Genomic DNA, 22,896 nt, shown 5'->3' with positions numbered 1-22,896 from the left:
TACACAAACATGAAATATAGATAATCATGACATATTATAAACCCCACATTACCTAGTATCATGTTCTAAATCAAACTGAGTAGAAGCATTCCAAGGAATATGGGGTACAAAAATTCGATAGAAAAGCAATTCTAATCATCATGACTTCTTAGAATTCAAATTCTGTTCAGGTATTTCAAACCACAGAATTACCATATTATGGAGGAACAAGGTATAAATAGTGTTGTGCCAATCCATCAGAGATATTCCATTGCCTGGACTACTTGTCTTCCTTTTAGGAAACGAGGTAATGTTTTCATTTATCTTTTTGTTATTCTATGTACCTTGTAATATTGTAAAACCTAATAGCATTGTTCCAAAAAGTATTTTTTTTTTAGAGAAAAATGATATTTATTTTCAATTTATTTGGCTTAAGGTTTCCTTCCTTTATTTTATTTTTTTTATTTTTTTTTATATTCAAATTTTAAAGTTCTTTTTTTTTAATTTTATTTTAATTTTAAACTTTACATAACTGTATTAGTTTTGCCAAATATCAAAATGAATCTGCCACAGGTATACATGTGTTCCCCATCCTGAACCCTCCTCCCTCCTCCCTAATGTCAGTGTACCTTAAGATTCTTTGAGAAATTGTTTGATAGCTAACATAGCTACTGATTTATCTCCTTTTAAGTGCTTCTTAAAAAAATTAACATCCAGATGCTAGAAATTGTTATACTGCTCTATCTTATGATGAAATGCCACAATCTTATTTTAAGGATGAGCTAATCATAATGAGGTTTTTGAAAATCCAGGGTGCTGCACATTAGATGTGTGACCTCCTGGATCACTTTCTTCATCTGTTAATCAGACACGTGTACCTAACAAAATTGTTCCACAGACTAGAGAAAGAATTTACAACATACCTAGTACAATGTCTGGCAATAGCAGATGCTTCACAACTACCACTATTTCTATGGTTCTCATTTATCAACACGATAAAGGCATTTCTTTAATTCTTAGTTAATATTTGTCCATGCTCCAGTTTCTTTCATCCATGGAAAATAAAATATCTTAAGTAAAATTGAGGTAAGTGGCTATATATAATGAACTTATTTCAAACATTTAAATTATAAAATTTAATATATTTATTATATTTTAATACATTGTCATTATGAAATGCTTATAAAGTGAATGTCATGTGCATTATCCTGTAAAAGAAAACAAGAATATCTGGGATTCTTTAGTAGGAATGATAAATTAATAACAAAAGCAGGCAATGCTAATCTTTTTTTAATTTAATTTTATTTTATTTTTAAACTTTACAATATTGTATTAGTTTTGCCAAACATGGAAATGAATCCGCCACAGGTATACCCGTGCTCCCCATCCTGAACCCTCCTCCCTCCTCCCTCCCTATACCCTCCCTCTGGGTCTTCCCAGTGCACCAGCCCCAAGCATCCAGTATCGTGCATCTCTTAAGACAGAGAATAATTCCCATGCATATGCATTCTCTAAATTTGCACAGGCAAAGATCATCAGCAAATTTAACAATTTTGAGTCAAATAAAATCTTGCCGTTTAAAAATAATTGATTTCAAATTTGTAGATCTACAGAGTAAAACACTATTATATGTCAAAAAGTCACTAGAATAACTTTATTTCACTTTTCAGTTCTTTGTTTATGCACTGGAAAAGTTGCATTGATATGTAGTCAGCAAACCTTGGGGACTTATATGTGGTCATAGTATTAGAGATTGAGCTGGAGGGGATCTTAGAAATCAAATCTTCTTAGTTAAAAGTCTTGTTTGGTGGTTATTCCGTCAGGTTCAGTGATGTTCAGTGACTTGCTCAAGGTTCAGAAGCCTGTCCCAGGCTAAGCTGGGATCAGCAGGCTTCTTGTCCCCAGCACAGTGTTATTTTCACCTGCCAATTCTTCCCCTTATGAGGGAGGCAGGCTCCATGTTTTGGCTCACCTGAAATCTGATTTTAAAAAGATTTCTGGTTTTTTTTTGCATTTCTGATATGATTCTCCATAAGATTTAAGAAGAATTGTAAAAAAAAATATGGCATGTTAGTATAAACATCATTATTTTTCATCACTGTATCTTTATGTCTGGAATAGTACCTGACATAGCAAGTAGTCATTGAATAAGTGGGTAAATTAATAAATAATTTAGCTATTTATACATAGGGTCAATTATGCCACTAATTTGGTATGCCCAAATGAGCCTCCACAATTTAGAAATTAAGATTTTACATTTCCTTCTCCAGGTTTTACATTTTGTTGTGTTAATTTCTTCTTGTAAAGAACTCATCATATTCAAATCCATGTGTTTCTCAATGAATCTACTTTTATCAGTCTTCATTGCCCTTTTCTAATTATCTGAAGATAATTTAATACATAATTAATGAGGAAATGTGTGATTATAAGGAGAGTAAAACTGTTATTAATTAGCTTATTGTCTATCTCACAGGACCAAGTAAACATGAAGTTCTTCATTTTTACCTGCCTTTTGGCTGTTGCCCTTGCAAAGCATGTAAGTATAATAAGATACAGATGAGAATATATTATGTAAATATAAGAATATTAAATTGTTTATGAGGATAATGTCAGGGGTAGACAGCAGGGACTATAGAGGAAGTGTATAAACTTTGAAACCTATAATCAAAGATGGCCTTGGCCCTGCCTTATGTAAGTTATGAAGATGGACAAAAATACCACTTCTAAAGTGTTCTCCTTCTAGGATTGGAAAGATTTTTAGTTCGAAGTTAAAAAGTACACTTTCTTCTGTAAACATTTGAATTTATTGGGGAAATATTTTCACTTCAAGAATCACTTCTTAAAAGTAAGAAACATGAAACCATAACAAGGACTTCTTTTAAAGTTCAGGAGAGTCACAGAGAAAATGTAGATTCCCAAACCATCTCAAGCATATGTCAGAATTTCATCATTCTTGACTCCAGTAGCTCAGCAACAATGATCCTTTGATAGGAAACAGGGATGTGTTGAATAGTGCTAACTTTAGGAGTTGGGCTTCCCAGGTGGCTCAGTGGTAAAGAATCCACCTGCAATGCAGGAGACTCCAGTTCCATCCCTGGGTCAGGAAGATCCCATGGAGAAGGAAATGGCAACCAACTCCAGTATTCTTGCCTGGAGAAATCCTTGAACAGAAGAGCTTGGCAGGCTACAGGCCGTGAGTTGCAAAGAGTCAAACACAACTGAGAGACTAAATAGCAACAACTTTGACTTGCCAGATAACCTAATGCAAAGTCAACCCTTCATTTCTCAAAGCAACATCTTCTAGTGAGAATGTTACAGAAATATTCATATCATACAATGATAAAGAAGGACTAGATGCTTCACATGAAGCGCTTTGAAGATACAGGCTTGTAATCTGTTAGCTCCCTCAGGAGCAACTGGGCTTCTTCCCTTACCCTGCAGCCTGTGCTGCCAACACCTCTCCCATGCCCAGTTCTCACTCAGTTCAGACTGGGCTTTTCTTGTGGCTCAGTTGCTAAAGAATCTGCCTGCAATGCTGGAGACCTGGGTTCAATACCAGGGTTGGGAAGATCCCCAAGACTAATCACTCCAGTATTCTGACCTGAAGAATTCCATGGACTACACAGTCCAGAGGGTCGCAGAGTCAGATGCTTTCATTCACTTTCACTTTTCAGATGTACCGTATCATCAGGGTGACCAGAGTTCTTTGCTTTCTTTCCATTTCCACACCTCACACATCAATCTTGAAAAGTTTCTTAGTCTCTAAAGCCAAGCCAAGAGCTTAGCTACAGTAAGAATTCCTGTTAGATGAATATAAGATAAAATAACCTTCAGTGGTCAATTTTACACCAAGTTTCATTGTTTCTTATTTATAATCTCCTAGTCTTAATTACTCTTCTCTGTAAATCAGTAATTGTCCTCAATCTTTCCCTTAAGAGTAACTAAATCTAGCAATTAACAAAAGCTAAATAAAACAAAATATCATGGTATTATAAATATTTTAAGATTCTGTAGCTCATGTGCACATAAATTATATTTTAAACTGTGATAGGGTAAACTAAGAACCCAACACTTCCTAAAAGCAAGAACTACATTAAGCTATAAAAAGGATTTGTTTGACATACAAAATGATTTGCTGGTAATATTATAGGATATAATATTATAATAATAATGAAAAAATTCAACTAAACATCATGCATTTCCAGAAACAAATTCCTAAAAGTCTCTTGCCATCAAAACAAACAGGAATAATGATAAAACAAAATAGTGAGATACCTTGGCATTTTAAATCTACCATAAAACTGAGAACTGTATTTGCTTTTGTTTATAGACGATGGAACATGTCTCCTCCAGTGAGGTAAGATACTTTAGTATCAATGGAAAATCTTATCAGTTAGTAAAAACAGAATATGACCTAAACTGTTGTCTTTAAAATAATTTTTCTCCAGTGAATCTAGAACTGTAGAATTAGAGAAAATTGGAAGTGCAACCATAACGAAAAGGTATATAGAGAGGAATAAAACCCAAAAATCTTCACATTCAAATCACCAAGATTAGATTAGTACATTTTTTTCTGAAGTTGTCTCAGTATTAATGAGGTATGCTCACAAGTCATGATGAATATTTTGGGAGTACAGTGACAGGGATCCATTCTATGTTTCTGCAAAAAGGACTAAAGCTCTTCCGGAGCCATATTCCATGCTACTTCCTAAATGACTTCCCAGCTACAGGTACATAACAGGTTCCCACCGTCACCTCCAGTGTTACCTAAGCATTTTCTTGTTTTCCGGTGATGTGTTTAATCTCTCTTAAAAAGACAGAAAAAAAATGTGATAATAATAATATGAAAAAAACACTGAAAATTGTACAGAGGAAATAGAAAACCTATTCTTTCTTCCCTGTGGAAGATACTTGGTAAAGTTTTTGATTCAGATATTCATAACCCAAAGCACAATGCAAAATGAGTTAGGTATATGAAATTTAATAGTTATGTAGAGGGAGTGAAACATCAGTTAATTTTGTTCGGTAATTCAGGAAAAGACTAATATGTTATCTCCTCCATAGATAATGGGTGTAGATCGATATATTATTAAGCTAATATGAATTCAATTTAGGTAAATGAGTCATGTTGTCTTTCTTTTTCTAAGGAATCTATCATCTCCCAGGAAGTAAGTACCAAATTCTCAAGTCAAATATAATATATTTTAACTTTCTTTATTTAATTAAAGTTATAAAATAAATTTATTTATTTTGTAGACATATAAGCAGGAAAAGAATATGGCCATTCATCCCAGCAAGGTAAAGTTGGATTACTTTAGACTATTAATCTTTCACTGATGAAACAGCTTTTCTATCAAACATCGATCTCTTTCTCATTCAGTCAAAAAGAGAATTATGATTGTGATTGTGAAAATGGTGATGTTTTCATTGTTTTGTTTAAATGCTATCTACTAATGAAAGGAGTTCTGGGAAAAGATTTGAGAGCCATTTTTGAGCCACAATGTTAAAGCAGAATATCTTTGAAAGAATTTCTTGTTAAAGATTCATCATCTTTACTTTTCTTCCTTAATTCTGTACTCTTTTGTTCACAAAATCATATTTTCTTTGCTATAACTGTATGCTCAAGAATATTACACTACATTTCAATAAATGTTATATCCTTTTGGCTTTGTTTTCTTTTAGGAGAACCTTTGCTCCACATTCTGCAAGGTATACACTGATTTCACATCTGTAGCATAATGTGAAGTAAAATATTATAGTATTTTAACTACACTGAAATTAACCTCTATTTGGAAAATATATTTCAAATCAATCAAACTTGAAAACCAAGATTATCTTTAAACAATGAGACCAAAATTAGTCTTCTCAATTCTATGACTAAATTAAATGAAGAAAATATATCTTTGCATGAATCAACTAACACATTTGATTCCCAGAATCTATGAAGAATAAAGAACTTATCTTTTAGTGTTTTTCAGTATCAAACTTATTTTATCCTTTTTTAAAATTCTTTTTCTGTTGCAATATTTTTTTAAAACAGACTCAATCAATTTATTATAGAAACAATATATATTTGCTTCCTAAAGCATGTCAGTTGGCCTAGTGATGTATTTTTCCTAATATACAATAAGAAATGACTATTAAAATGAGAAAGAAAAACCTATCCATGCCTTGCCTAAAGTTATCTTGTATATTCATTCATTCACTTGACAAATCTTTTATTCAACCAGAACTATGTCCCCAACATTATCTTAGTCTGTAGGAATACAATAATAATTATGAGACTCGCTGGGGATACAACAATAAACACAGTAAACAAAAATAAATACCACTGTCATCAAATAGGAAATTCTTTTATAACTTATACAAAACTCATACAATGAAACCGAATCCAGTCTAATGCATCTCTTAATGAGAGAGACATTTTTCCTTTTATATTCAGGAGAAAATAGCATAGCAATGCTGTGGGGAAATACATCTAATTATTTTTCTTCTCTCTTTAAGGAAGTTATAAGGAATGCAAATGAAGAGGTGAGAAATTTTTATACATTTGAACATTTTTTGTTCATATTACCAATATGTAATATTCTAAAATTAGTAATGGCATATGGGAACATGTTTAAATTTCCTTTTTTAGTAAACTGGAAAATGATTTATAAGTTGCTTCAAAATGACAGTTTTTCCCTGTCCACTTGAGTAATGTCCACCTAAATCACTGTGTATTCTCTTGAGCCACTTACATTTAAATATATGATCATTTTTATCTCTTCCACTTATTTGCTAAAGGTGATTAAAAACAAGCGGCCAAGAAGCCTGGTTGCATTGCTTTTATTTCAATCCTTTTAACTTATCATACTGATGATCATGTTTGTAATAAGAGACATATCCCAAGTAAACATTAACATGCAAAGAATAATGTTTGCATTTCTTCTGGTAACCAGATTTATATTGCATATATTATTTTTTTCAAGGAATATTCTATCGGCTCATCTAGTGAGGTAAGAGACCTTTTCTTTTAACATTGAATAGCAAGTTCATCCAAAATAGATTTTCAGTAGTGTGTAGTAATTTGTTGTTAACATCACAAATAGGGTGAGCAATGGAGAAATCATTTACCCAAACTTAATGTCATAGTGGGGAGACTGGAAAGTGACTGTCTACACCCTGGTGTACATGGGTGTTCTTTCACAGAGATATCAAATATCTGATGCCAAAGGAAAGAAGTAAAGACATGCTCTGGTATTGATAGAAATAGCCAAGCAATGAGCACAATGGGGAAAGGTGTCGGGGAAAGGGAGAACCATAGCCTTGGCTCAGAGCCTTGAGGCACAGCCTGAAGACTTCCTACTTAACATCTAGGAAGCCTGCTTTACTGTTGCTCTAGGCCACGGGTCTGTCTGGAATGGAGAGCCAATGGCCTCCTACAAATACCAATGTGTCATCTAGAAAGGGTATGCTGGATTCAGTTTGCAACATCTCACTAGGCCAACTTTGTAACCTTGTTTGTCACCTGTCTACACTCCTTAAGCATTTGATATTGAATGAATAATGTAGAATTGATGAAAACTTTAAAATTAAACATGTTTTCAGTCACATGTTATTACTTTGAAACTGAGGACTCTGAATTTTCAATTTATTGAATCTCTAATAAACACTGTAACTCCAATATTTTGGCCACCTCATGCGAAGACTTGACTCATTGGGAAAGACCCTGATACTGGGAGGGACTGGGGGCAGGAGGAGAAGGGGACGACAGAGGATGAGATGGCTGGATGGCATCACCGATTCGATGGACATGAGTTTGGGTAAACTCCGGGAGTTGGTGATAGACAGGGAGGCCTGGCGTGCTGCGATTCATGGGGTCGCAAAGAGTCGGACCCGACTGAGCTACTGAACTGAACTGAACTGAATAAATACTGTAATTTCTCAGTAGTAGTAGCTTGGATTCTAAATATACTTAATGAATTGACCTTTCTACTCTAGAACAATACTAAGACTAAATCATGCAAGTTAAGTTAATCCTCCTTTCTTCCCCCGAAGGAATCTGCTGAAGTTGCCACAGAGGTAACTAATTTTCATTCAAATAAAATGAAATTCATATAGCCCAGCTTTGTTTTCATTTTATAAATTTTTATAACAAGTGTTTTGTTTTCTTAACAGGAAGTTAAGATTACTGTGGACGATAAGCACTACCAGAAAGCACTGGTAAATTTCTCATACAAATTATAACTTCAAGTAAACAGTCATCGTAACCACTGCTTCTTCTCCAGTGTTCACATAACTATTCATCCCACTTACAGAAAATTTTATGTTACTAAACAACCCTTGTTAGGTAAATTTGCCATGTTGTATAAATTATCTAATTAAATAAAGTTCTAAGAAACTTGGTTCTTCTATAATCTACTTTTGACACATAGAGAAGATTCAATACTGGAGTAAATATTGATAATTTTCTTTCTCTTTAGAATGAAATCAATCAGTTTTATCAGAAGTTCCCCCAGTATCTCCAGTATCTGTATCAAGGTCCAATTGTTTTGAACCCATGGGATCAGGTTAAGAGAAATGCTGTTCCCATTACTCCCACTCTGGTGAGTGCTGCTTTTTTATATGTTGTTTCTTGTTTATTTGTATTTCTTTTTGTTTTTGGTGAGGGATGAGTTCAGGATAAAGATTTGTAAAATGTCTAAAGATAAAATGTCCCAAAGAGACAAGTTTTAACTTAGAAAGTAGAATAACTGTAAAAATCTTGTAGTCCAGAAATTAAATCACAAACAAAATATAGCTCAAGTATAGTAACAAATAACAATAGCAACCATAGTGACAAATAAGTAATTTAATTTAAATTGAACATACCTGTCTTAAGAGTATGCTTCTATATCATTTTGCTTGGCTTCTCAAACAATTCTCTAAGAGGAGATAGTAATCATTAATTTCATGTAACAAAAAGATTGCTTGTTAAGAAAATATAAAGAAGTGAAGTAATTTACCTAGGTTCCAGGTTCTACCATTTTCTTTCATAAAACAGTCTGTCTTAAGGAATGTTTTCTCATATGAGGAATAAATAATGAAAGTTTTCATGGTCCTTTTTTTTTTTTTTTTTTTGGTTATAGAACAGAGAACAGCTCTCCACCAGTGAGGTAAGGCATTTACCTACAAAGGCAATAATCTGATAACTAGTATGATATTATTGACTTATTATACACTGTACTAGACAGTCTTTGATGTAGTTGCTTAAGCAATAAATCTGGATTTACATAAAAATTGAAAAAATCTTTCCAATTGAAAAACTGGAACTTTAGATCCCTAAGAAAAATCTGGGGAAAGCAGAACAAAAATGTACACATTGAAGGATACAAAGATTGGATCTGTGCTAGTATACTTTGTCAAAATGCTGTTACTACTTCTCTTTTTATAACTCACTTTTAATATTGCTATCACACCATGAGACCTGGTATAGATCTTAAATTTTAGAAACAGAGTGGGAGAAATCCAATGTATTATTCTGAAATAAGAACTCAAATTAATTCAGATCCATATAAATTGCTGTTATCCAAGTGTCTTCCTGCACATCACACATAATTAAACACATTTTCACATCACACAAGAAATTGCCTAGTTTTATTCCTACTTCATAATGAATAAAATATTTGAGAAAAGAGAAATAAAAATTTCATGCTGCTAAGTCACTTCAGTCATGTCTGACTCTGTGCGACCCCAGAGACAGCAGCCCACCAGGCTCCCCTGTCCCCGGGATTCTCCAGGCAAGAACACTGGAGTGGGTTGCCATTTCCTTCTCCAATGCATGAAAGTGAAAAGTGAAAGTGAAGTCGCTCAGTTGTGTCTGACTCCTAGCGACGCCATGGACTGTAGCCCACCAGGCCCCTCCGTCCATGGGATTTTCCAGGCAAGAGCACTGGAGTGGGGTGCCATCGCCTTTTCCGAAATTTCATAAGTAAGACTAAAATGTATCATTTCAATTTTTTCTTAAGGTATCTGCCAACTCCTCTCAGGAAGCAAGTCAAAACCACTTACATTAAATACAGTTAAGAAATTACTTTTTATGTTGTTAGTTATAAAATATTATTTATTTGCATAAATATAATCAGGAGACAATGTGGTTATGCATACCAGTCAGATAAAATGTATTTACATATTTATTGATTCATTGATGAGGTATGTCATTCATCATTCACTTAAGAAATATGCATTTAGCCAGCATTATGCCCTTTACATTATGTTAGACTCTTGGGATACAACAGTGATTTACAAAGCAATAAAAATAAATTGAATTATTCTTTATAAAAGAGGAGTTTTTCTAAATATAGTCAAAAGGAAATTATGTATAGACAATACAGTGGGAATTAAATGTCTAATTCTTTTATTTTTTAAGGAAAATTCAAAGAAGACCGTTGACATGGTAAGATATTATTTCTATATGAAGCTATTTTAATTAATATTTTCAAAATCTAATATCAATAATTAGGCTTATCTGAAACATTCTGCTTTTAATAAAATAGAGTTATATTTGTAAGTTATTTAAAAATATTATTTTTCTCCAGCACTTAACTCTGTTCCTCTCAATTGTCTTGAATTCTTTCAATTAAGGCCTTCCATGTGAACAAGACTTTTCTATATCACAAAAGTTTTATATTATTTCCACTGCTTCTTTCTTTTTTTAATCAAATTTTTACTATTTTTGAACTAGATATTTTACTTCAATTCTTTTTTACCTATTATACTATTATTCTTTTTGTAAAATGAGAAAGAACTAAAACTCCACAAATGTTAAAATTATACTGCTAAAAATTCAATTTCTTGGTCCCCAAATTTTGACTATTTTTTTATTTCTCCCAAAATCTTCTAATAGTTCATCCAGTGAGAAAATATATACTTTTAAAATAAACAACCAACTAGTTTGTTGCACTTTTCTGCTGTTAATTATTTTAAGCACATTAGGTATTTGCTAATACTTAATTTTTTAACAGAACCACATCAAAATAGCTAATAAAATAAAGAAAAACACATGTAAGAAAAATACACAGATTCAGAGTCATTTTAGAGATCTGAAAGGCAGTATATCCAAAGGGTTGAGTAGCTGTTCTAGCCATGCTATTGACAATGTTCAGCTGGACCCTGATTCATTGATAACAGGCATTTTTCAAATAAGCCAATGCCAAATAAACATCCTGTCAACTGCCTTCACCATAGTTCTACCCTGAATCTCTCTGGTTGTTTAGGGGCTTGAATACTGGATTGGGTTAAGGGTTGTGTAAATCACAGTTACAAAAACACTTGCTGTGTTAGAATGAGTCTAGTGGAAAAACGCAATGGGAAGACATCCCAGGAGAGGATGAAACATGGATTGTGGCCCACAGTCTTATGGCCTGAGGCACAGTCCAACATCAACCTCATTGAGAGCTTTAGGAGCATGCCTTATCTTTTCTTTCAATTTGGGGGTCCATACTCATTAAAAAGGGCTTCCCAGATGGCGCTAGTGCTAAAGAACCAGCCTGCCAATGCAGGAGACAAGAAACACAGATTTGATCACTGGGTTGAGAAGATTGACTGAAGAAGGGCATGGCAACCCATTCCAGTATTCTTGCCTGGAGTATCCCATGGACAGAGGAGTCTGGCAGGCTATAGTCCATAGAGTTGCAAAGAGTCACATAGGACTGAAGTGACTTAGCACGCAGGGAGGCACAGCCATTAAAAAAACAATGGTCTTCCCAGAAAGGATATGCAAGCTCTGCTACATACCTCAAGAGCCTGCTTTGTTTTAGTTTTCCCTCTTTCTCTCCCTCTCTCCTCTACTCCCTTGCTTTGCATCTGCTATACTCGATGAGAATTTGACATTATATGAAAAATATACGTAAATGGAAACTCAAAACATACTTTCAGTCAGTCAGTTGTCATATGGACACAGAGAATGCTCTGATAATGCATATTCAAACTCATTAAATTCATAATAAATTTCTATAAAATAGCACTTTGTTACTTGATAGCAGTGATTTAGCCTTGAATTGTTAAAAATAATTAGCTCTAGTTCTCTACTGTAATGATGCAGACAAAATTACTGGTGGGCTATTCAAGTAAAGCTGATTTTCTTTTTTTTTTTTCCATAAGGAATCAACAGAAGTAATCACTAAGGTAAGTAATTTCTCTTCAAAAAAAATTAATTACATGCTATCCTATAATATTTGCTTTTGTATTTATTGCAGTTTATTTTTATTATTAACAGAAAACTAAACTGACTGAAGAAGATAAGAATCGCCTAAATTTTCTGGTAAATTTTTACACAAACATTTGAGCACACTAAGATTCAGCTTGGACACCACTGAACCACAATCCTCTCAACAACAACAAAGCAAAACAAAAAAACTCACATTTTTTTAAACAAATTCTAATTTCTATAAGTCTTCCTTATACTTTATGAAAACTATTGCAAAAACATTCTCCCATTGTACCAGCTGTACTATTGCCACGTATCCACCAGTCATTCTAAAAACTCACTGACTTTTCATTTTGTAAAAATAGGAAATTATCCTAAAGACAGATACCACTGTGTTTAATCTCTATAATAATCTATAGTTATACCCACATAAATGGTTCAAAATAGAACACAGAGGAGAGGGATATTTAATTACAGAATGCTGCTGCTGCTGCTAAATCACTTCAGTCAAGTCCAACTCTATGTGACCCCATAGACAGCAGCCCACCAGGCTCCCCCGTCCCTGGGATTCTCCAGGCAAGAACACTGGAGTGGGTTGCCATTTCCTTCTCCAATGCATGAAAGTGAAAAGTGAAAGTGAAGTCGCTCAGTCGTGTCCTACTCTAGCGATCCCATGGACTGCAGCCTACCAGGCTCCTCCGTCCATGGGATTTTCTAGGCAAAAGTACTGGAGTGGGGTGCCATTGCCTTCTCCGAATTACAGAATAGGTGACAGGCAATATATTATCATTTACTTCTATAAAATAAATGACACTCAGAGATTAACAATTGGCTCAGTGTCGCAGATTCTACTGAGGTAAATCACACATTCTATATGACTCTAAGGACTAAGGTATTTCCACAAGGTATGGAAAAGAAGCTGCAATCTAAGACACTGTTAAGAAATTATCCCCTTTCCTTCTTACACAAATATTTTTTTCTTTTTTTCCCACTTAAGCATTTTGGCACTAGAGATTGAAATAACCAAAGAATATTTTTAAACCTACCATTTATTTTATAAAAGTAAACATAATTTTATATGAATAAACTTTACTTTGCTTAAGTCTGTTTGGTATCATTTAGAATTTATCCAAGTAAAACTTTATTTGGTTAGGTCCAGGTGTTCTGACACATGGGATAATGGAATAATTATAATTTTCCTAGAAAAAAATCAGCCAGCATTACCAGAAATTCACCTGGCCCCAGTATCTCAAGACTGTTTATCAGTATCAGAAAGCTATGAAGCCATGGACTCAACCTAAGACAAACGTTATTCCCTATGTGGTGAGTTCTCCCTTTTATTTTTAATTTTAAAACTGAGTTGTCTTTTGTAATAAAAATAAGATAGGGAAATGAAATATGGAAATAAAATTCTAAGTTCTAAAGTAAAAGCTAAAACAAAATTAAATGAATGTTCTAGGCTGGAAATTGAATTATAAATCATATAGGATGAATAGAGCTACAATAAGCAGAAATAATTAGCATGATACATTGTGCTTGCATTGGATTTAAATTTCATAAGTATTTGCTTATTTCAGTTGATTCTATAGCATTTCCTGAAGGTGGGTCAGCATAGAAAATATTACTTCCATTTCACAAAAGTATCTGAAATTCCAAAAAGTAGCCCGACCAAACTCTAATTAATATTTCTCCTTTGTTTCATTTTTTAAAAAATGTGACTGAGGAAATGTATTTTAACATAAGGAATAAGGGAGAGAGCAGGAAATTGAACCTAGAGAACCAAAAATTTAATATAAAAATATAAGATTGGAATCCAGAAGACCTGACATAAATGAACTTTTGATTTGGGGCAAGTCACTTCATTTATATGGATTTTTTTAATATGATTTACTTCATTGGATATACATATAGCATTTAAAGATATCTTCCCCATGATTAGAGAAAATAAGAATTTAGTATCTGTAGTTTGAATATAATGTGCCAAAATTTTTTCTAAATATTTCCACAGAGTTGTAAATATTCATTTTGTTTGTTATTATAAGCAATTAGCTAAAACATGTTATTTCTTTCTCTTTTAAAGAGGTACCTTTAAGATTCTTGAATTAACTGCTTCTACCTGGTTATGGTAAGTAGCTTTAGCCTTATAATTTAAACAATAATTGGGATTTTTGTGTGAAGGATGACTAATATTAAGTAATATACATACGTGTTAAATTGCTTCAGTCATGCCTGACTCTGTGTGATCCTATCGACTATAGCCCACCAGGCTCCTCTTCCATGGTATTCTCCAGGCAAGAATACTAGAGTGAGTTGCCATGCCCTCTTCCAAGGGATCTTCCTGATCTAGGGATCGAACCCATGTCTGTTACATCTCCTGCATTGGCAGGCAGGTTCTTACCACTAACGCTGCATGGGAAGTATATAGCTTCAACTTTAAGTCATACTTGGTTTATGAAATATTTTAAATTTTGCTTATACCTCCTGGATTCACAAATGTAAGTGATCTGTATATTTGCATGCATTTTATAAATATTTTGAAAATAAATTATAGAGAAGGTTCTCTATAGCTGATGATAAATTCAGTCAGAAGCAAGAGCTCTGGGTGGAAATTGTCACAAGCATAATGGTCACAGGGATGTTAACTTGTCACCTTAGAGCTCAGACCCAGAATTTCAGTTTGGTGAAAGATATGCAATACAGTTTTCGTACACAAGTTAGTTTAAAACAAGCATTATTTTCTCTGGAAAAAATCATTATTTTTTTAAACACATAAAACCTACTTCTCCTAGTGATTCTCTTTGACATTTTAAACATTGCCTGAAAACCATGATGAACAGTCAAGGAAACAAGTATACATCAATGTTGCTTTTTTGTGTAGTAACTTTCTCTTTGATATTGTCCTTGCAGTATATAAGTCATCTCCAATCTCAGCATTCTGTCTCACTCAAGATTTCTTGTTCTTTGTATATGTTCTGCAATAGGACAAAGTAGGTTTCAGAGAAACCAGTAGTAACAGTGGTAGTAATTTATTGGCCTTGCAATGCTTGTCACAATCCTAAGCCCTTTGCCTATATTAAATTTCATGTTCACAAAAACCTACATCAGATCAGATCAGTCGCTCAGTCATGTCCGACTCTTTGTGACCCCATGAATCGCATCACACCAGGCCTCCCTGTCCATCACCAACTCCCGGAGTTCACTCACACTCACGTCCATCGAGTCAGTGATGCCATCCAGCCATCTCATCCTCTGGCGTCCCCTTCTCCTCCTGCCCCCAATCCCTCCCAGCATCAGAGTCTTTTCCAATGAGTCAACTCTTCACATCAGGTGGCCAAAGTACTGGAGTTTCAGCTTGAGCATCATTCCCTCCAAAGAAATCCCAGGGCTGATCTCCTTCAGAATGGACTGGTTGGATCTCCTTGCAGTCCAAGGGACTCTCAAGAGTCTTCTCCAACACCACAGTTCAAAAGTATCAATTCTTCGGCGCTCAGCCTTCTTCACAGTCCAGCTCTCACATCCATACATGACCACAGGAAAAACCATTGCCTTGACTAGATGAACCTTTGGTGGCAAAGTAATGTCTCTACTTTTGAATATGCTATCTAGGTTGGTCATAACTTTCCTTCCAAGGAGTAAGCGTCTTTTAATTTTATGGCTGCAGTCACCATCTGTAGTGATTTTGGAACCCAGAAAAATAAAGTCTGACACTGTTTCCACTGTTTCCCCATCTATTTCCCATGAAGTGATAGGACCGGATGCCATGATCTTTGTTTTCTGAATGTTGAGCTTTAAGCCAACTTTTTCATTCTCCACTTTCACTTTCATCAAGAGGCTTTTGAGTTCCTCTTCACTTTCTGCCATAAGGGTGGTGTCATCTGCATATCTGAGGTTATTGATATTTCTCCCGGCAATCTTGATTCCAGTTTGTGTCTCTTCCAGTCCAGCGTTTCTCATGATGTACTCTGCATAGAAGTTAAATAAACAGGGTGACAATATACAGCCTTGACGAACTCCTTTTCCTATTTGGAACCAGGCTGTTGTTTCATGTCCAGTTCTAACTGTTGCTTCCTGACCTGCATACAAATTTCTCAAGAGGCAGACCAGGTGGTCTGGTAGTCCCATCTCTTTCAGAATTTTCCACAGTTTATTGTGATCCACACAGTCAAAGGCTTTGGCATAGCCAATAAAGCAGAAACAGATGTTTTTCTGGAACTCTCTTGGTTTTTCCATGATCCAGCAGATGTTGGCAATTTGATCTCTGGTTCCTCTGCCTTTTCTAAAACCAGCTTGAACATCAGGAAGTTCACGGTTCACGTATTGCTGAAGCCTGGCTTGGAGAATTTTGAGCATTACTTTACTAGCGTGTGAGATGAGTGCGATTGTGTGGTAGTTTGAGCATTCTTTGGCATTGCCTTTCTTTGGGATTGGAATGAAAACTGACCTTTTCAGGTCCTGTGGCCACTGCTGAGTTTTCCAAATTTGCTGGCATATTGAGTGCAGCACTTTCACAGCATCATCTTTCAGGATTTGGAATAGCTCAACTGGAATTGCATCACCTCCCCTAGCTTTGTTCTTAGTGATGCTTCCTAAGGCCCACTTGACTTCACATTCCAGGATGTCTGGCTCTAGGTCAGTGATCACACCATCATGATTATCTGGGTCATGAAGATCTTTTTTGTTCAGTTGTTCTGTGTATCTTGCCATCTCTTCTTAATATCTTCTGCTTCTATTAGGTCCATACCATTTCTGTCCTTTATTGAGCTCATCTTTGCATGAAATGTTCCTTTGGTATCTCTGATTTTCTTGAAGAGATCCCTAGTCTTTCCCATTCTGTTGTTTTCCTCTATTTCTTTGCATTGATCACTGAAGAAATATTAAATTTCATGTTCACAAAAACCTACATAGCCAATATTATTAGCCACGTTGAGATAAGGAAACTGCTGCTGCTGCTGCCAAGTTGCTTCAGTCGTGTCCGACTCTGTGCGACCCCATAAACGGCAGCCCACCAGGCTCCCCCATCCCTGGGATTCTCCAGGCAAGAACACTGGAGTGGGTTGCCATTTCCTTCTCCAATGCATGAAAGGAAAAGTGAAAGTGAAGTCGCTCAGTCATGTCCGACTCTTCGCAACCCCATGGACTGCAGCCTACCAGGCTCCTCCGTCCATGGGATTTTCCAGGTTAGAGTACTGGAGTGGGGTGCCATTGCCTTCTCCTAAGGAAACTGAGCCCCATGGAAATTAAATAACTTGTTCATGATCACCATGTAAAAGTGGAAAAGCCAAGAATCCAACACAGATTTCCAATTCTAGTATTCAAACACTCCACTACTGATGTCAAGCTACAACCCAAGTCCAACTAGGGGATTTTTTTAGAACACTTTTTTGGCTTTAGGTTATGTTGTCACAAACTTGATTTGCTTTGTCATATCATTTTTTCCCTCCATATGATGAAAAGGATCAGACTACTTCGCAAAATAATTTTCTGTGAAGAAAAAGAATAACTATTATGAATATGAGCTGAATATTCAGTTGTGTTTAATAAATAGCCTTTTTCACTTTGCTATAATTATTTATATACTTATTCTGCATTTAAAAAAAATGATCATGTGTTCCATAATGTGAGAGACATGAAGGAGATAAAAATAAGGTACCAAACTTATCCTCATTAAGCTCTATTCTAGACAAAGTCACAGAAATGCAATGCAAGGTGCCAGATGTAAGTTAGAGACATCAGAAATATGTGGTAGTACAAAAAGATCCAGTGATGCACCAAACGTAAGTCCTAAAGTAAGTCCTTTCAGATAATTAGAAATAGGCTAAGCAAAGCAATGGCAAAGGAAAAAAAAAAGGTATCAAACTGATAGAAAAATGACAAAAGAAACAGAAACCAAAATTGCAAGTCAGTTTTAAAGAATTTAATGATTTTAAGCAATTTCTTAACGTATCAGCCCATTGTCATTTTGCATAATGATTTTGTTTTATTAAAATCTAGATTTCAATTAGGTTAAAAGGTTTTAGGTGCAGGAAGCAATAACATTTTATGTTTAATAAATTATTTAGAAAATAAGAATAATTAAATGTTCCTTCAAAGTTGCTGAAGTGTAAATATTTCCACTTTATAAATAAATATAAATATTAATACTACTTTTATTTTTTGGATTAAAGAAACTGGCTATCAGTTTTCACTCATACATTAAATTATTTCACAAATAGTTATTAAAATCCTACCATGTGCTAGGTTATCATGTTGAACACTAGAAAATATTAATAATAGTTACAAATAATAGCATTTTGGATACATGTATATGCATGGCTGAATCCCTTTGTTGTTCACTTGAAACTACCACAACATTGTTAATCAAATATATCCCAATACAAAATAAATTTTAAAGTTTAAAAAAAATAATAACATTCTGCTAAACTAGTATGGATGAGTATGTGTGGGTTCTGTATACAGACATACATTATTTCTTGAATATAGATTGATAGGTAATGTAGTATTCTGTTTTCCTTTTCAGGTTGGACTGGAAAATCTATCTTCTACAGTTTCACATCTACCACTTTTCCTCATACAACCAGAATGTTTGGAGTGGCACATCAATAAGACAAATCGCAGAGTATTTCCTGAATTATTTATACTCTCCCTGTTAGTTTATATTGAATATACTGGGTTTATATGGTGGTTTCATACAAACTTAGCTGATGATTATTTAAAATCCTTTCCCTACTCTTTCTGAGTTATAGAAATATTTTTCTTTCCCTCTGAAAATAAAATTTCAAGTGCATTCTTTGGTGTGTAATCATCATTTCCATCGTCATACTGGCCCATGAGGCTGTGGATTATAATATTGTTTGTTGTTTAGTTGCTAAGTCATGTTCAACTCTTTGCAACCCCATGACCCACCAGGCTCCTCTGTCCATGGGATTTCCCAGGCAAGAATACCGGAGTAGGTAACCATTTCCTTCTCCAGGGGATCTTTCTGACCCAGGGATTAAACCCTGGTCTCCTGAATTGCAGGTAAATTCTTTTCTGCTGAGCCACCGGGGAAGGCTTCATGGATTATAATATAAAGAGTCTTATAATATAAAAGAGTCCTATCAGTAACTCTGAACCAGCTTGACTACCATCAAAAGAACCATACACTTTCTGAGTAATTCAATCTTATTTCTCATAAATATTATATTCTCCAACCACAGCTAGGTTTACAGTATTATTAAATCATCAGTCTACCTTTTTTTTTTTTTTTTTACTTTGTGCTCATTATCTGCCATAGCATTAACCCCAAATGTTCACCAGCGGCTTCAGTCCTCCTGTCTCTGGTCACCTTATCACACTAAAGAAGGGAGTCAGGCATTGGAAACATAAATCTTCCAAAGCCCCCTATTAATGGTATTAACAACTGGAGAAATAGCAAAAACAAATGAGTTCATGCATGGAACATAAGAAAACTCTAGAAGGGTGACATATCCAAAGAAGACAGAGAGATAGGAAACTTAAAGGAAAGTGAATTAAAGAGGAAAGAATAAAGATGAAAGCTATTTGAGCTTAGAAATTTCTGTGAAATATTTGCCTGTGATGGGAAGACATTGGAGGAGTTTTCATAGGCAAGTGACATTATATGATATGTATCTTTGATGAAAAGATTTGAAAATTGGAGACTTCTTCTTTGATTCAGTAGACTACTCCAGTCCTTTAACCTTCTCATTGTACTCCGTTCTTTCCAAGCCCTCTTAACCTCACTCTTTTTCCTATTCAGGCTGAACACTGAAGGGTTTTTCAGAAGAAGGGTACACATGCCATATATTTTGAAAGAGTGGAAGGGGTAGAAGCTAAGAGAATTTTACTTTGTCTTCATAGAACACTCCATCCCTTAACACTCTGAATATATTCCATTCTATTTCTTATTCACCTCACTTCCTTTCTTACACATCCCAGACTTCACCCTTGATTTTAAGTATCATTTTGATAAGTCATGTAACTCTTCTGTCCCTCTGCACTTAGTGCTATTGGAAAGCATGCAACCATGAACTAAATTTCTACTGCTACTTCATGCAAAGCAGCTGAATACTAAAGTAAGTTTGTTTTTTAAACATTTCTAAACATGTTAGTCACACAGAGTCAGACACGATTGAAGCAACTTAGCAGCAGCAGCAAACATGTTAGTCATGAAAGACTGCTTATCAATCTTTGTTGTCTTGGCATTAGAGTTAGCTGCCTTCTTCAACTCTCTCTAAACTCCTAATTATCTTACTGAAAAAAAATTACCTTTCTACTGTATTGACAAATATTGAGTTTATCAGTCCTAAACACTATCCACCTCACTAGCATTACACTTCACTAACTTGATCTCAATCTGAACATAACTTTAACTGTCTCCTTCAAATCTCAAGGGCTGTGGTGACCTTTCTCTCATTCAAAACTAATAGCTCCTCTGGTGTTTTTTTAAATTTTCCCTGTACTCTATTCTGTTCAGTGTTATTCACTGGGCAAAGTAATAAAAATGATTATAACATCTGAAACTTATTATAACATCTGAACAGCTTATGTGCAGACTTCCCTGGTGGCTCAGACGGTAAAGCGTCTGTCTACAATGTGGGAGACCTAGGTTCAATCCCTGGGTTGGGAAGATCCCCTAGAGAAGGAAATGGCAATCCACTCCAGTACTATTGCCTGGAAAATCCCATGGACAGAGGAGCCTGATAGGCTACAGTCAATGGGGTCGCGAAGAGTCGGACACAACTGAGCGACTTCACTTTCACTTTCAATTATCTTTATAACTATTAACAATACTCTTATATTACTAATAACTCTTAATATTATTATACCTTATGGATGAGGAAATTTTAGCAAACAAAAAATATGTTTGTCTTCAGGGGCAACATTCTATTTGGATCTATTGATATTTATGTCCTGGTGATTCTTACAATTGTCTTTATTTAGCTATTTCTTACTGGAAATACTCCATTTCTTTCTCCTACACAAATATAAATGCTCTCTAGGCCTCTGGCCTCAGCCACTTCTTTTCAATTTCAACATATTTTTTCCTAAATCATATTGTCCACTTTAAACATTTTAATTGCCACATACAATTGGCTGATTAAAATCAGCTCCTAATTATTTAGATAAATTCAGCTCTAAATTACTGTTCCCCAAATTTAGACATATACGCAGTTGACTTCTAAAACCCTGTCTATATTTGTTGGCTTTCCAAATTAAAATATAAGCAATATCAGTGGCACTGTGTAAGCAGACATCAAGTCCTCAGTAATCAAAACATTATCTGACACGAATGAATTCCATATATTCCATATACTCCACACCTAATATTTTATTTGTTTTGTTGTTTTAGTCGCTAAGTCGTGTCTGACTCTTTCTGACCTCATGGACTGTAGCCTGCCAGACTTCTCTAATCATGGGATTTCCCAGGCAAGAATACTGGAGAGGGTTCCCATTTCCTTCTCCAAGGCATCTTCCGGGATCAGGAACCCAACCTGAGTCCCCTGCATGGGCAGGCGGATTCTTTACCACTGAGTCATTAAGGAAGACTGATGGTAATATTTTATTACCACAGATTAAACTGGAACACAGTATTCATTGTAGCTGCTTTTTTCAATCAACAAATAATCTTCAAGGATTTGTCAAACACTATCTAGATGCAAGTTTATATTATGGGTACAGATAGATACCTAAAGAGTCTCCTATAATTGAAAAAGACTTAAAACATATGAAAGCAGGAAAACACATAAAAAACTTTGGAGATGGATTGCATACTTAAGGTAACAATAGTTAGTGGCATATCTTTGTGAAGTATTTCTCTTGTAAATTAAACATCTTGACATTTCCAAGAGCATAGCAGTCAATAACAACGAATAAAGTATCCTATTTCCATTATTACAAAATAGCAAGATATGTTCTGCTCTATCTGTATTCTGAAGTCACCTAGCATTTGTGGATATTAGCTTGTACATAACAGAAGAGTACTCTCATGTTTATTCATGTCTATTCTTTCCACCTGTCAAACATAATCTGCAGATTTCCTAACTTGTTGACTCACAAATTAATGGACTTAATAATACTAATTTTCAGTGTAACAGTCAGAAATAGAGGGTCAATGAAGTTTACATGTGGGCTTCCCTGGTGGCTCAGATGGTAAAGAATCCACATGCAATGTGGGAGACCTGGGTTTGATCCCTGGGTTGGGAAAATCCCCTGAAGGAGAATTCCAACATCTATATAACTCACTGTGGTCTGATGGCTTCTTTTTATCTTCATAATTTTTTCTTGACTTTCATTGTATCTTGTAACTCTCTTTACTGAATGTCAGACATATGTTATCGCTCAGAATAAGATGAGGAAAATATTTTATGCTTGTATATGAGCACTTTTTGTTCCTTCTTTGAGGACTTTAGTAGTGGGATTTGTATTAATTGACTCCACAGAGAGAATATTATGCACTTGAAGAAAGGATTCTCTTGCTCTGAATAAACACTGCAGCCAATATTATGATTCAAGAGTGTATCAAGCTAAATAATTTCATGTTTCTCCGATGATTACTTGAGCACTGCCAACCAGTATGATATTGTCACGCGAGTGTATGTTCCTCGGTTCTTTGTCTCGTCACAACAAAGATTTGGAGCAACGGACATTAAAGCCCTCAGCGCGTCACAGCTCTCGGGTCTTGGACAAACCATGCTACAGCTCTTAGGCAAATCAGTGTTACGGCTCCATTTTATTTAGAAGATAGCAGG

At 34.9% G+C, this 22,896-nt stretch overlaps 1 protein-coding gene across 15 annotated transcripts; it reads left to right on the top strand.

The window, feature by feature from the left end:
* The first annotated feature begins 156 nt into the window (after nucleotides 1-156).
* LOC102395699 (alpha-S2-casein-like) lies at nucleotides 157-18,932 on the top strand. Of its 15 annotated transcripts, none has more exons than XM_044945489.1 (18): nucleotides 181-286; nucleotides 2,453-2,515; nucleotides 4,310-4,336; nucleotides 5,094-5,147; nucleotides 5,236-5,277; nucleotides 5,662-5,688; nucleotides 6,484-6,510; nucleotides 6,951-6,977; nucleotides 8,020-8,043; nucleotides 8,140-8,184; nucleotides 8,445-8,567; nucleotides 9,090-9,116; nucleotides 10,370-10,396; nucleotides 12,103-12,126; nucleotides 12,218-12,262; nucleotides 13,352-13,471; nucleotides 14,229-14,273; nucleotides 18,666-18,932. In XM_044945489.1, the coding sequence occupies exons 2-17, from the start codon at nucleotides 2,465-2,467 to the stop codon at nucleotides 14,238-14,240; spliced, it is 702 nt and encodes a 233-aa protein (XP_044801424.1). In that variant the 5' UTR covers nucleotides 181-286; nucleotides 2,453-2,464; the 3' UTR covers nucleotides 14,241-14,273; nucleotides 18,666-18,932.
* Nucleotides 18,933-22,896: the final 3,964 nt, after the last annotated feature.

This window comes from Bubalus bubalis, chromosome 7, assembly GCF_019923935.1.
Source record: "Bubalus bubalis isolate 160015118507 breed Murrah chromosome 7, NDDB_SH_1, whole genome shotgun sequence".
NCBI lineage: Eukaryota > Metazoa > Chordata > Mammalia > Artiodactyla > Bovidae > Bubalus > Bubalus bubalis.
This window is presented reverse-complemented; position numbering and strand designations above follow the sequence as displayed.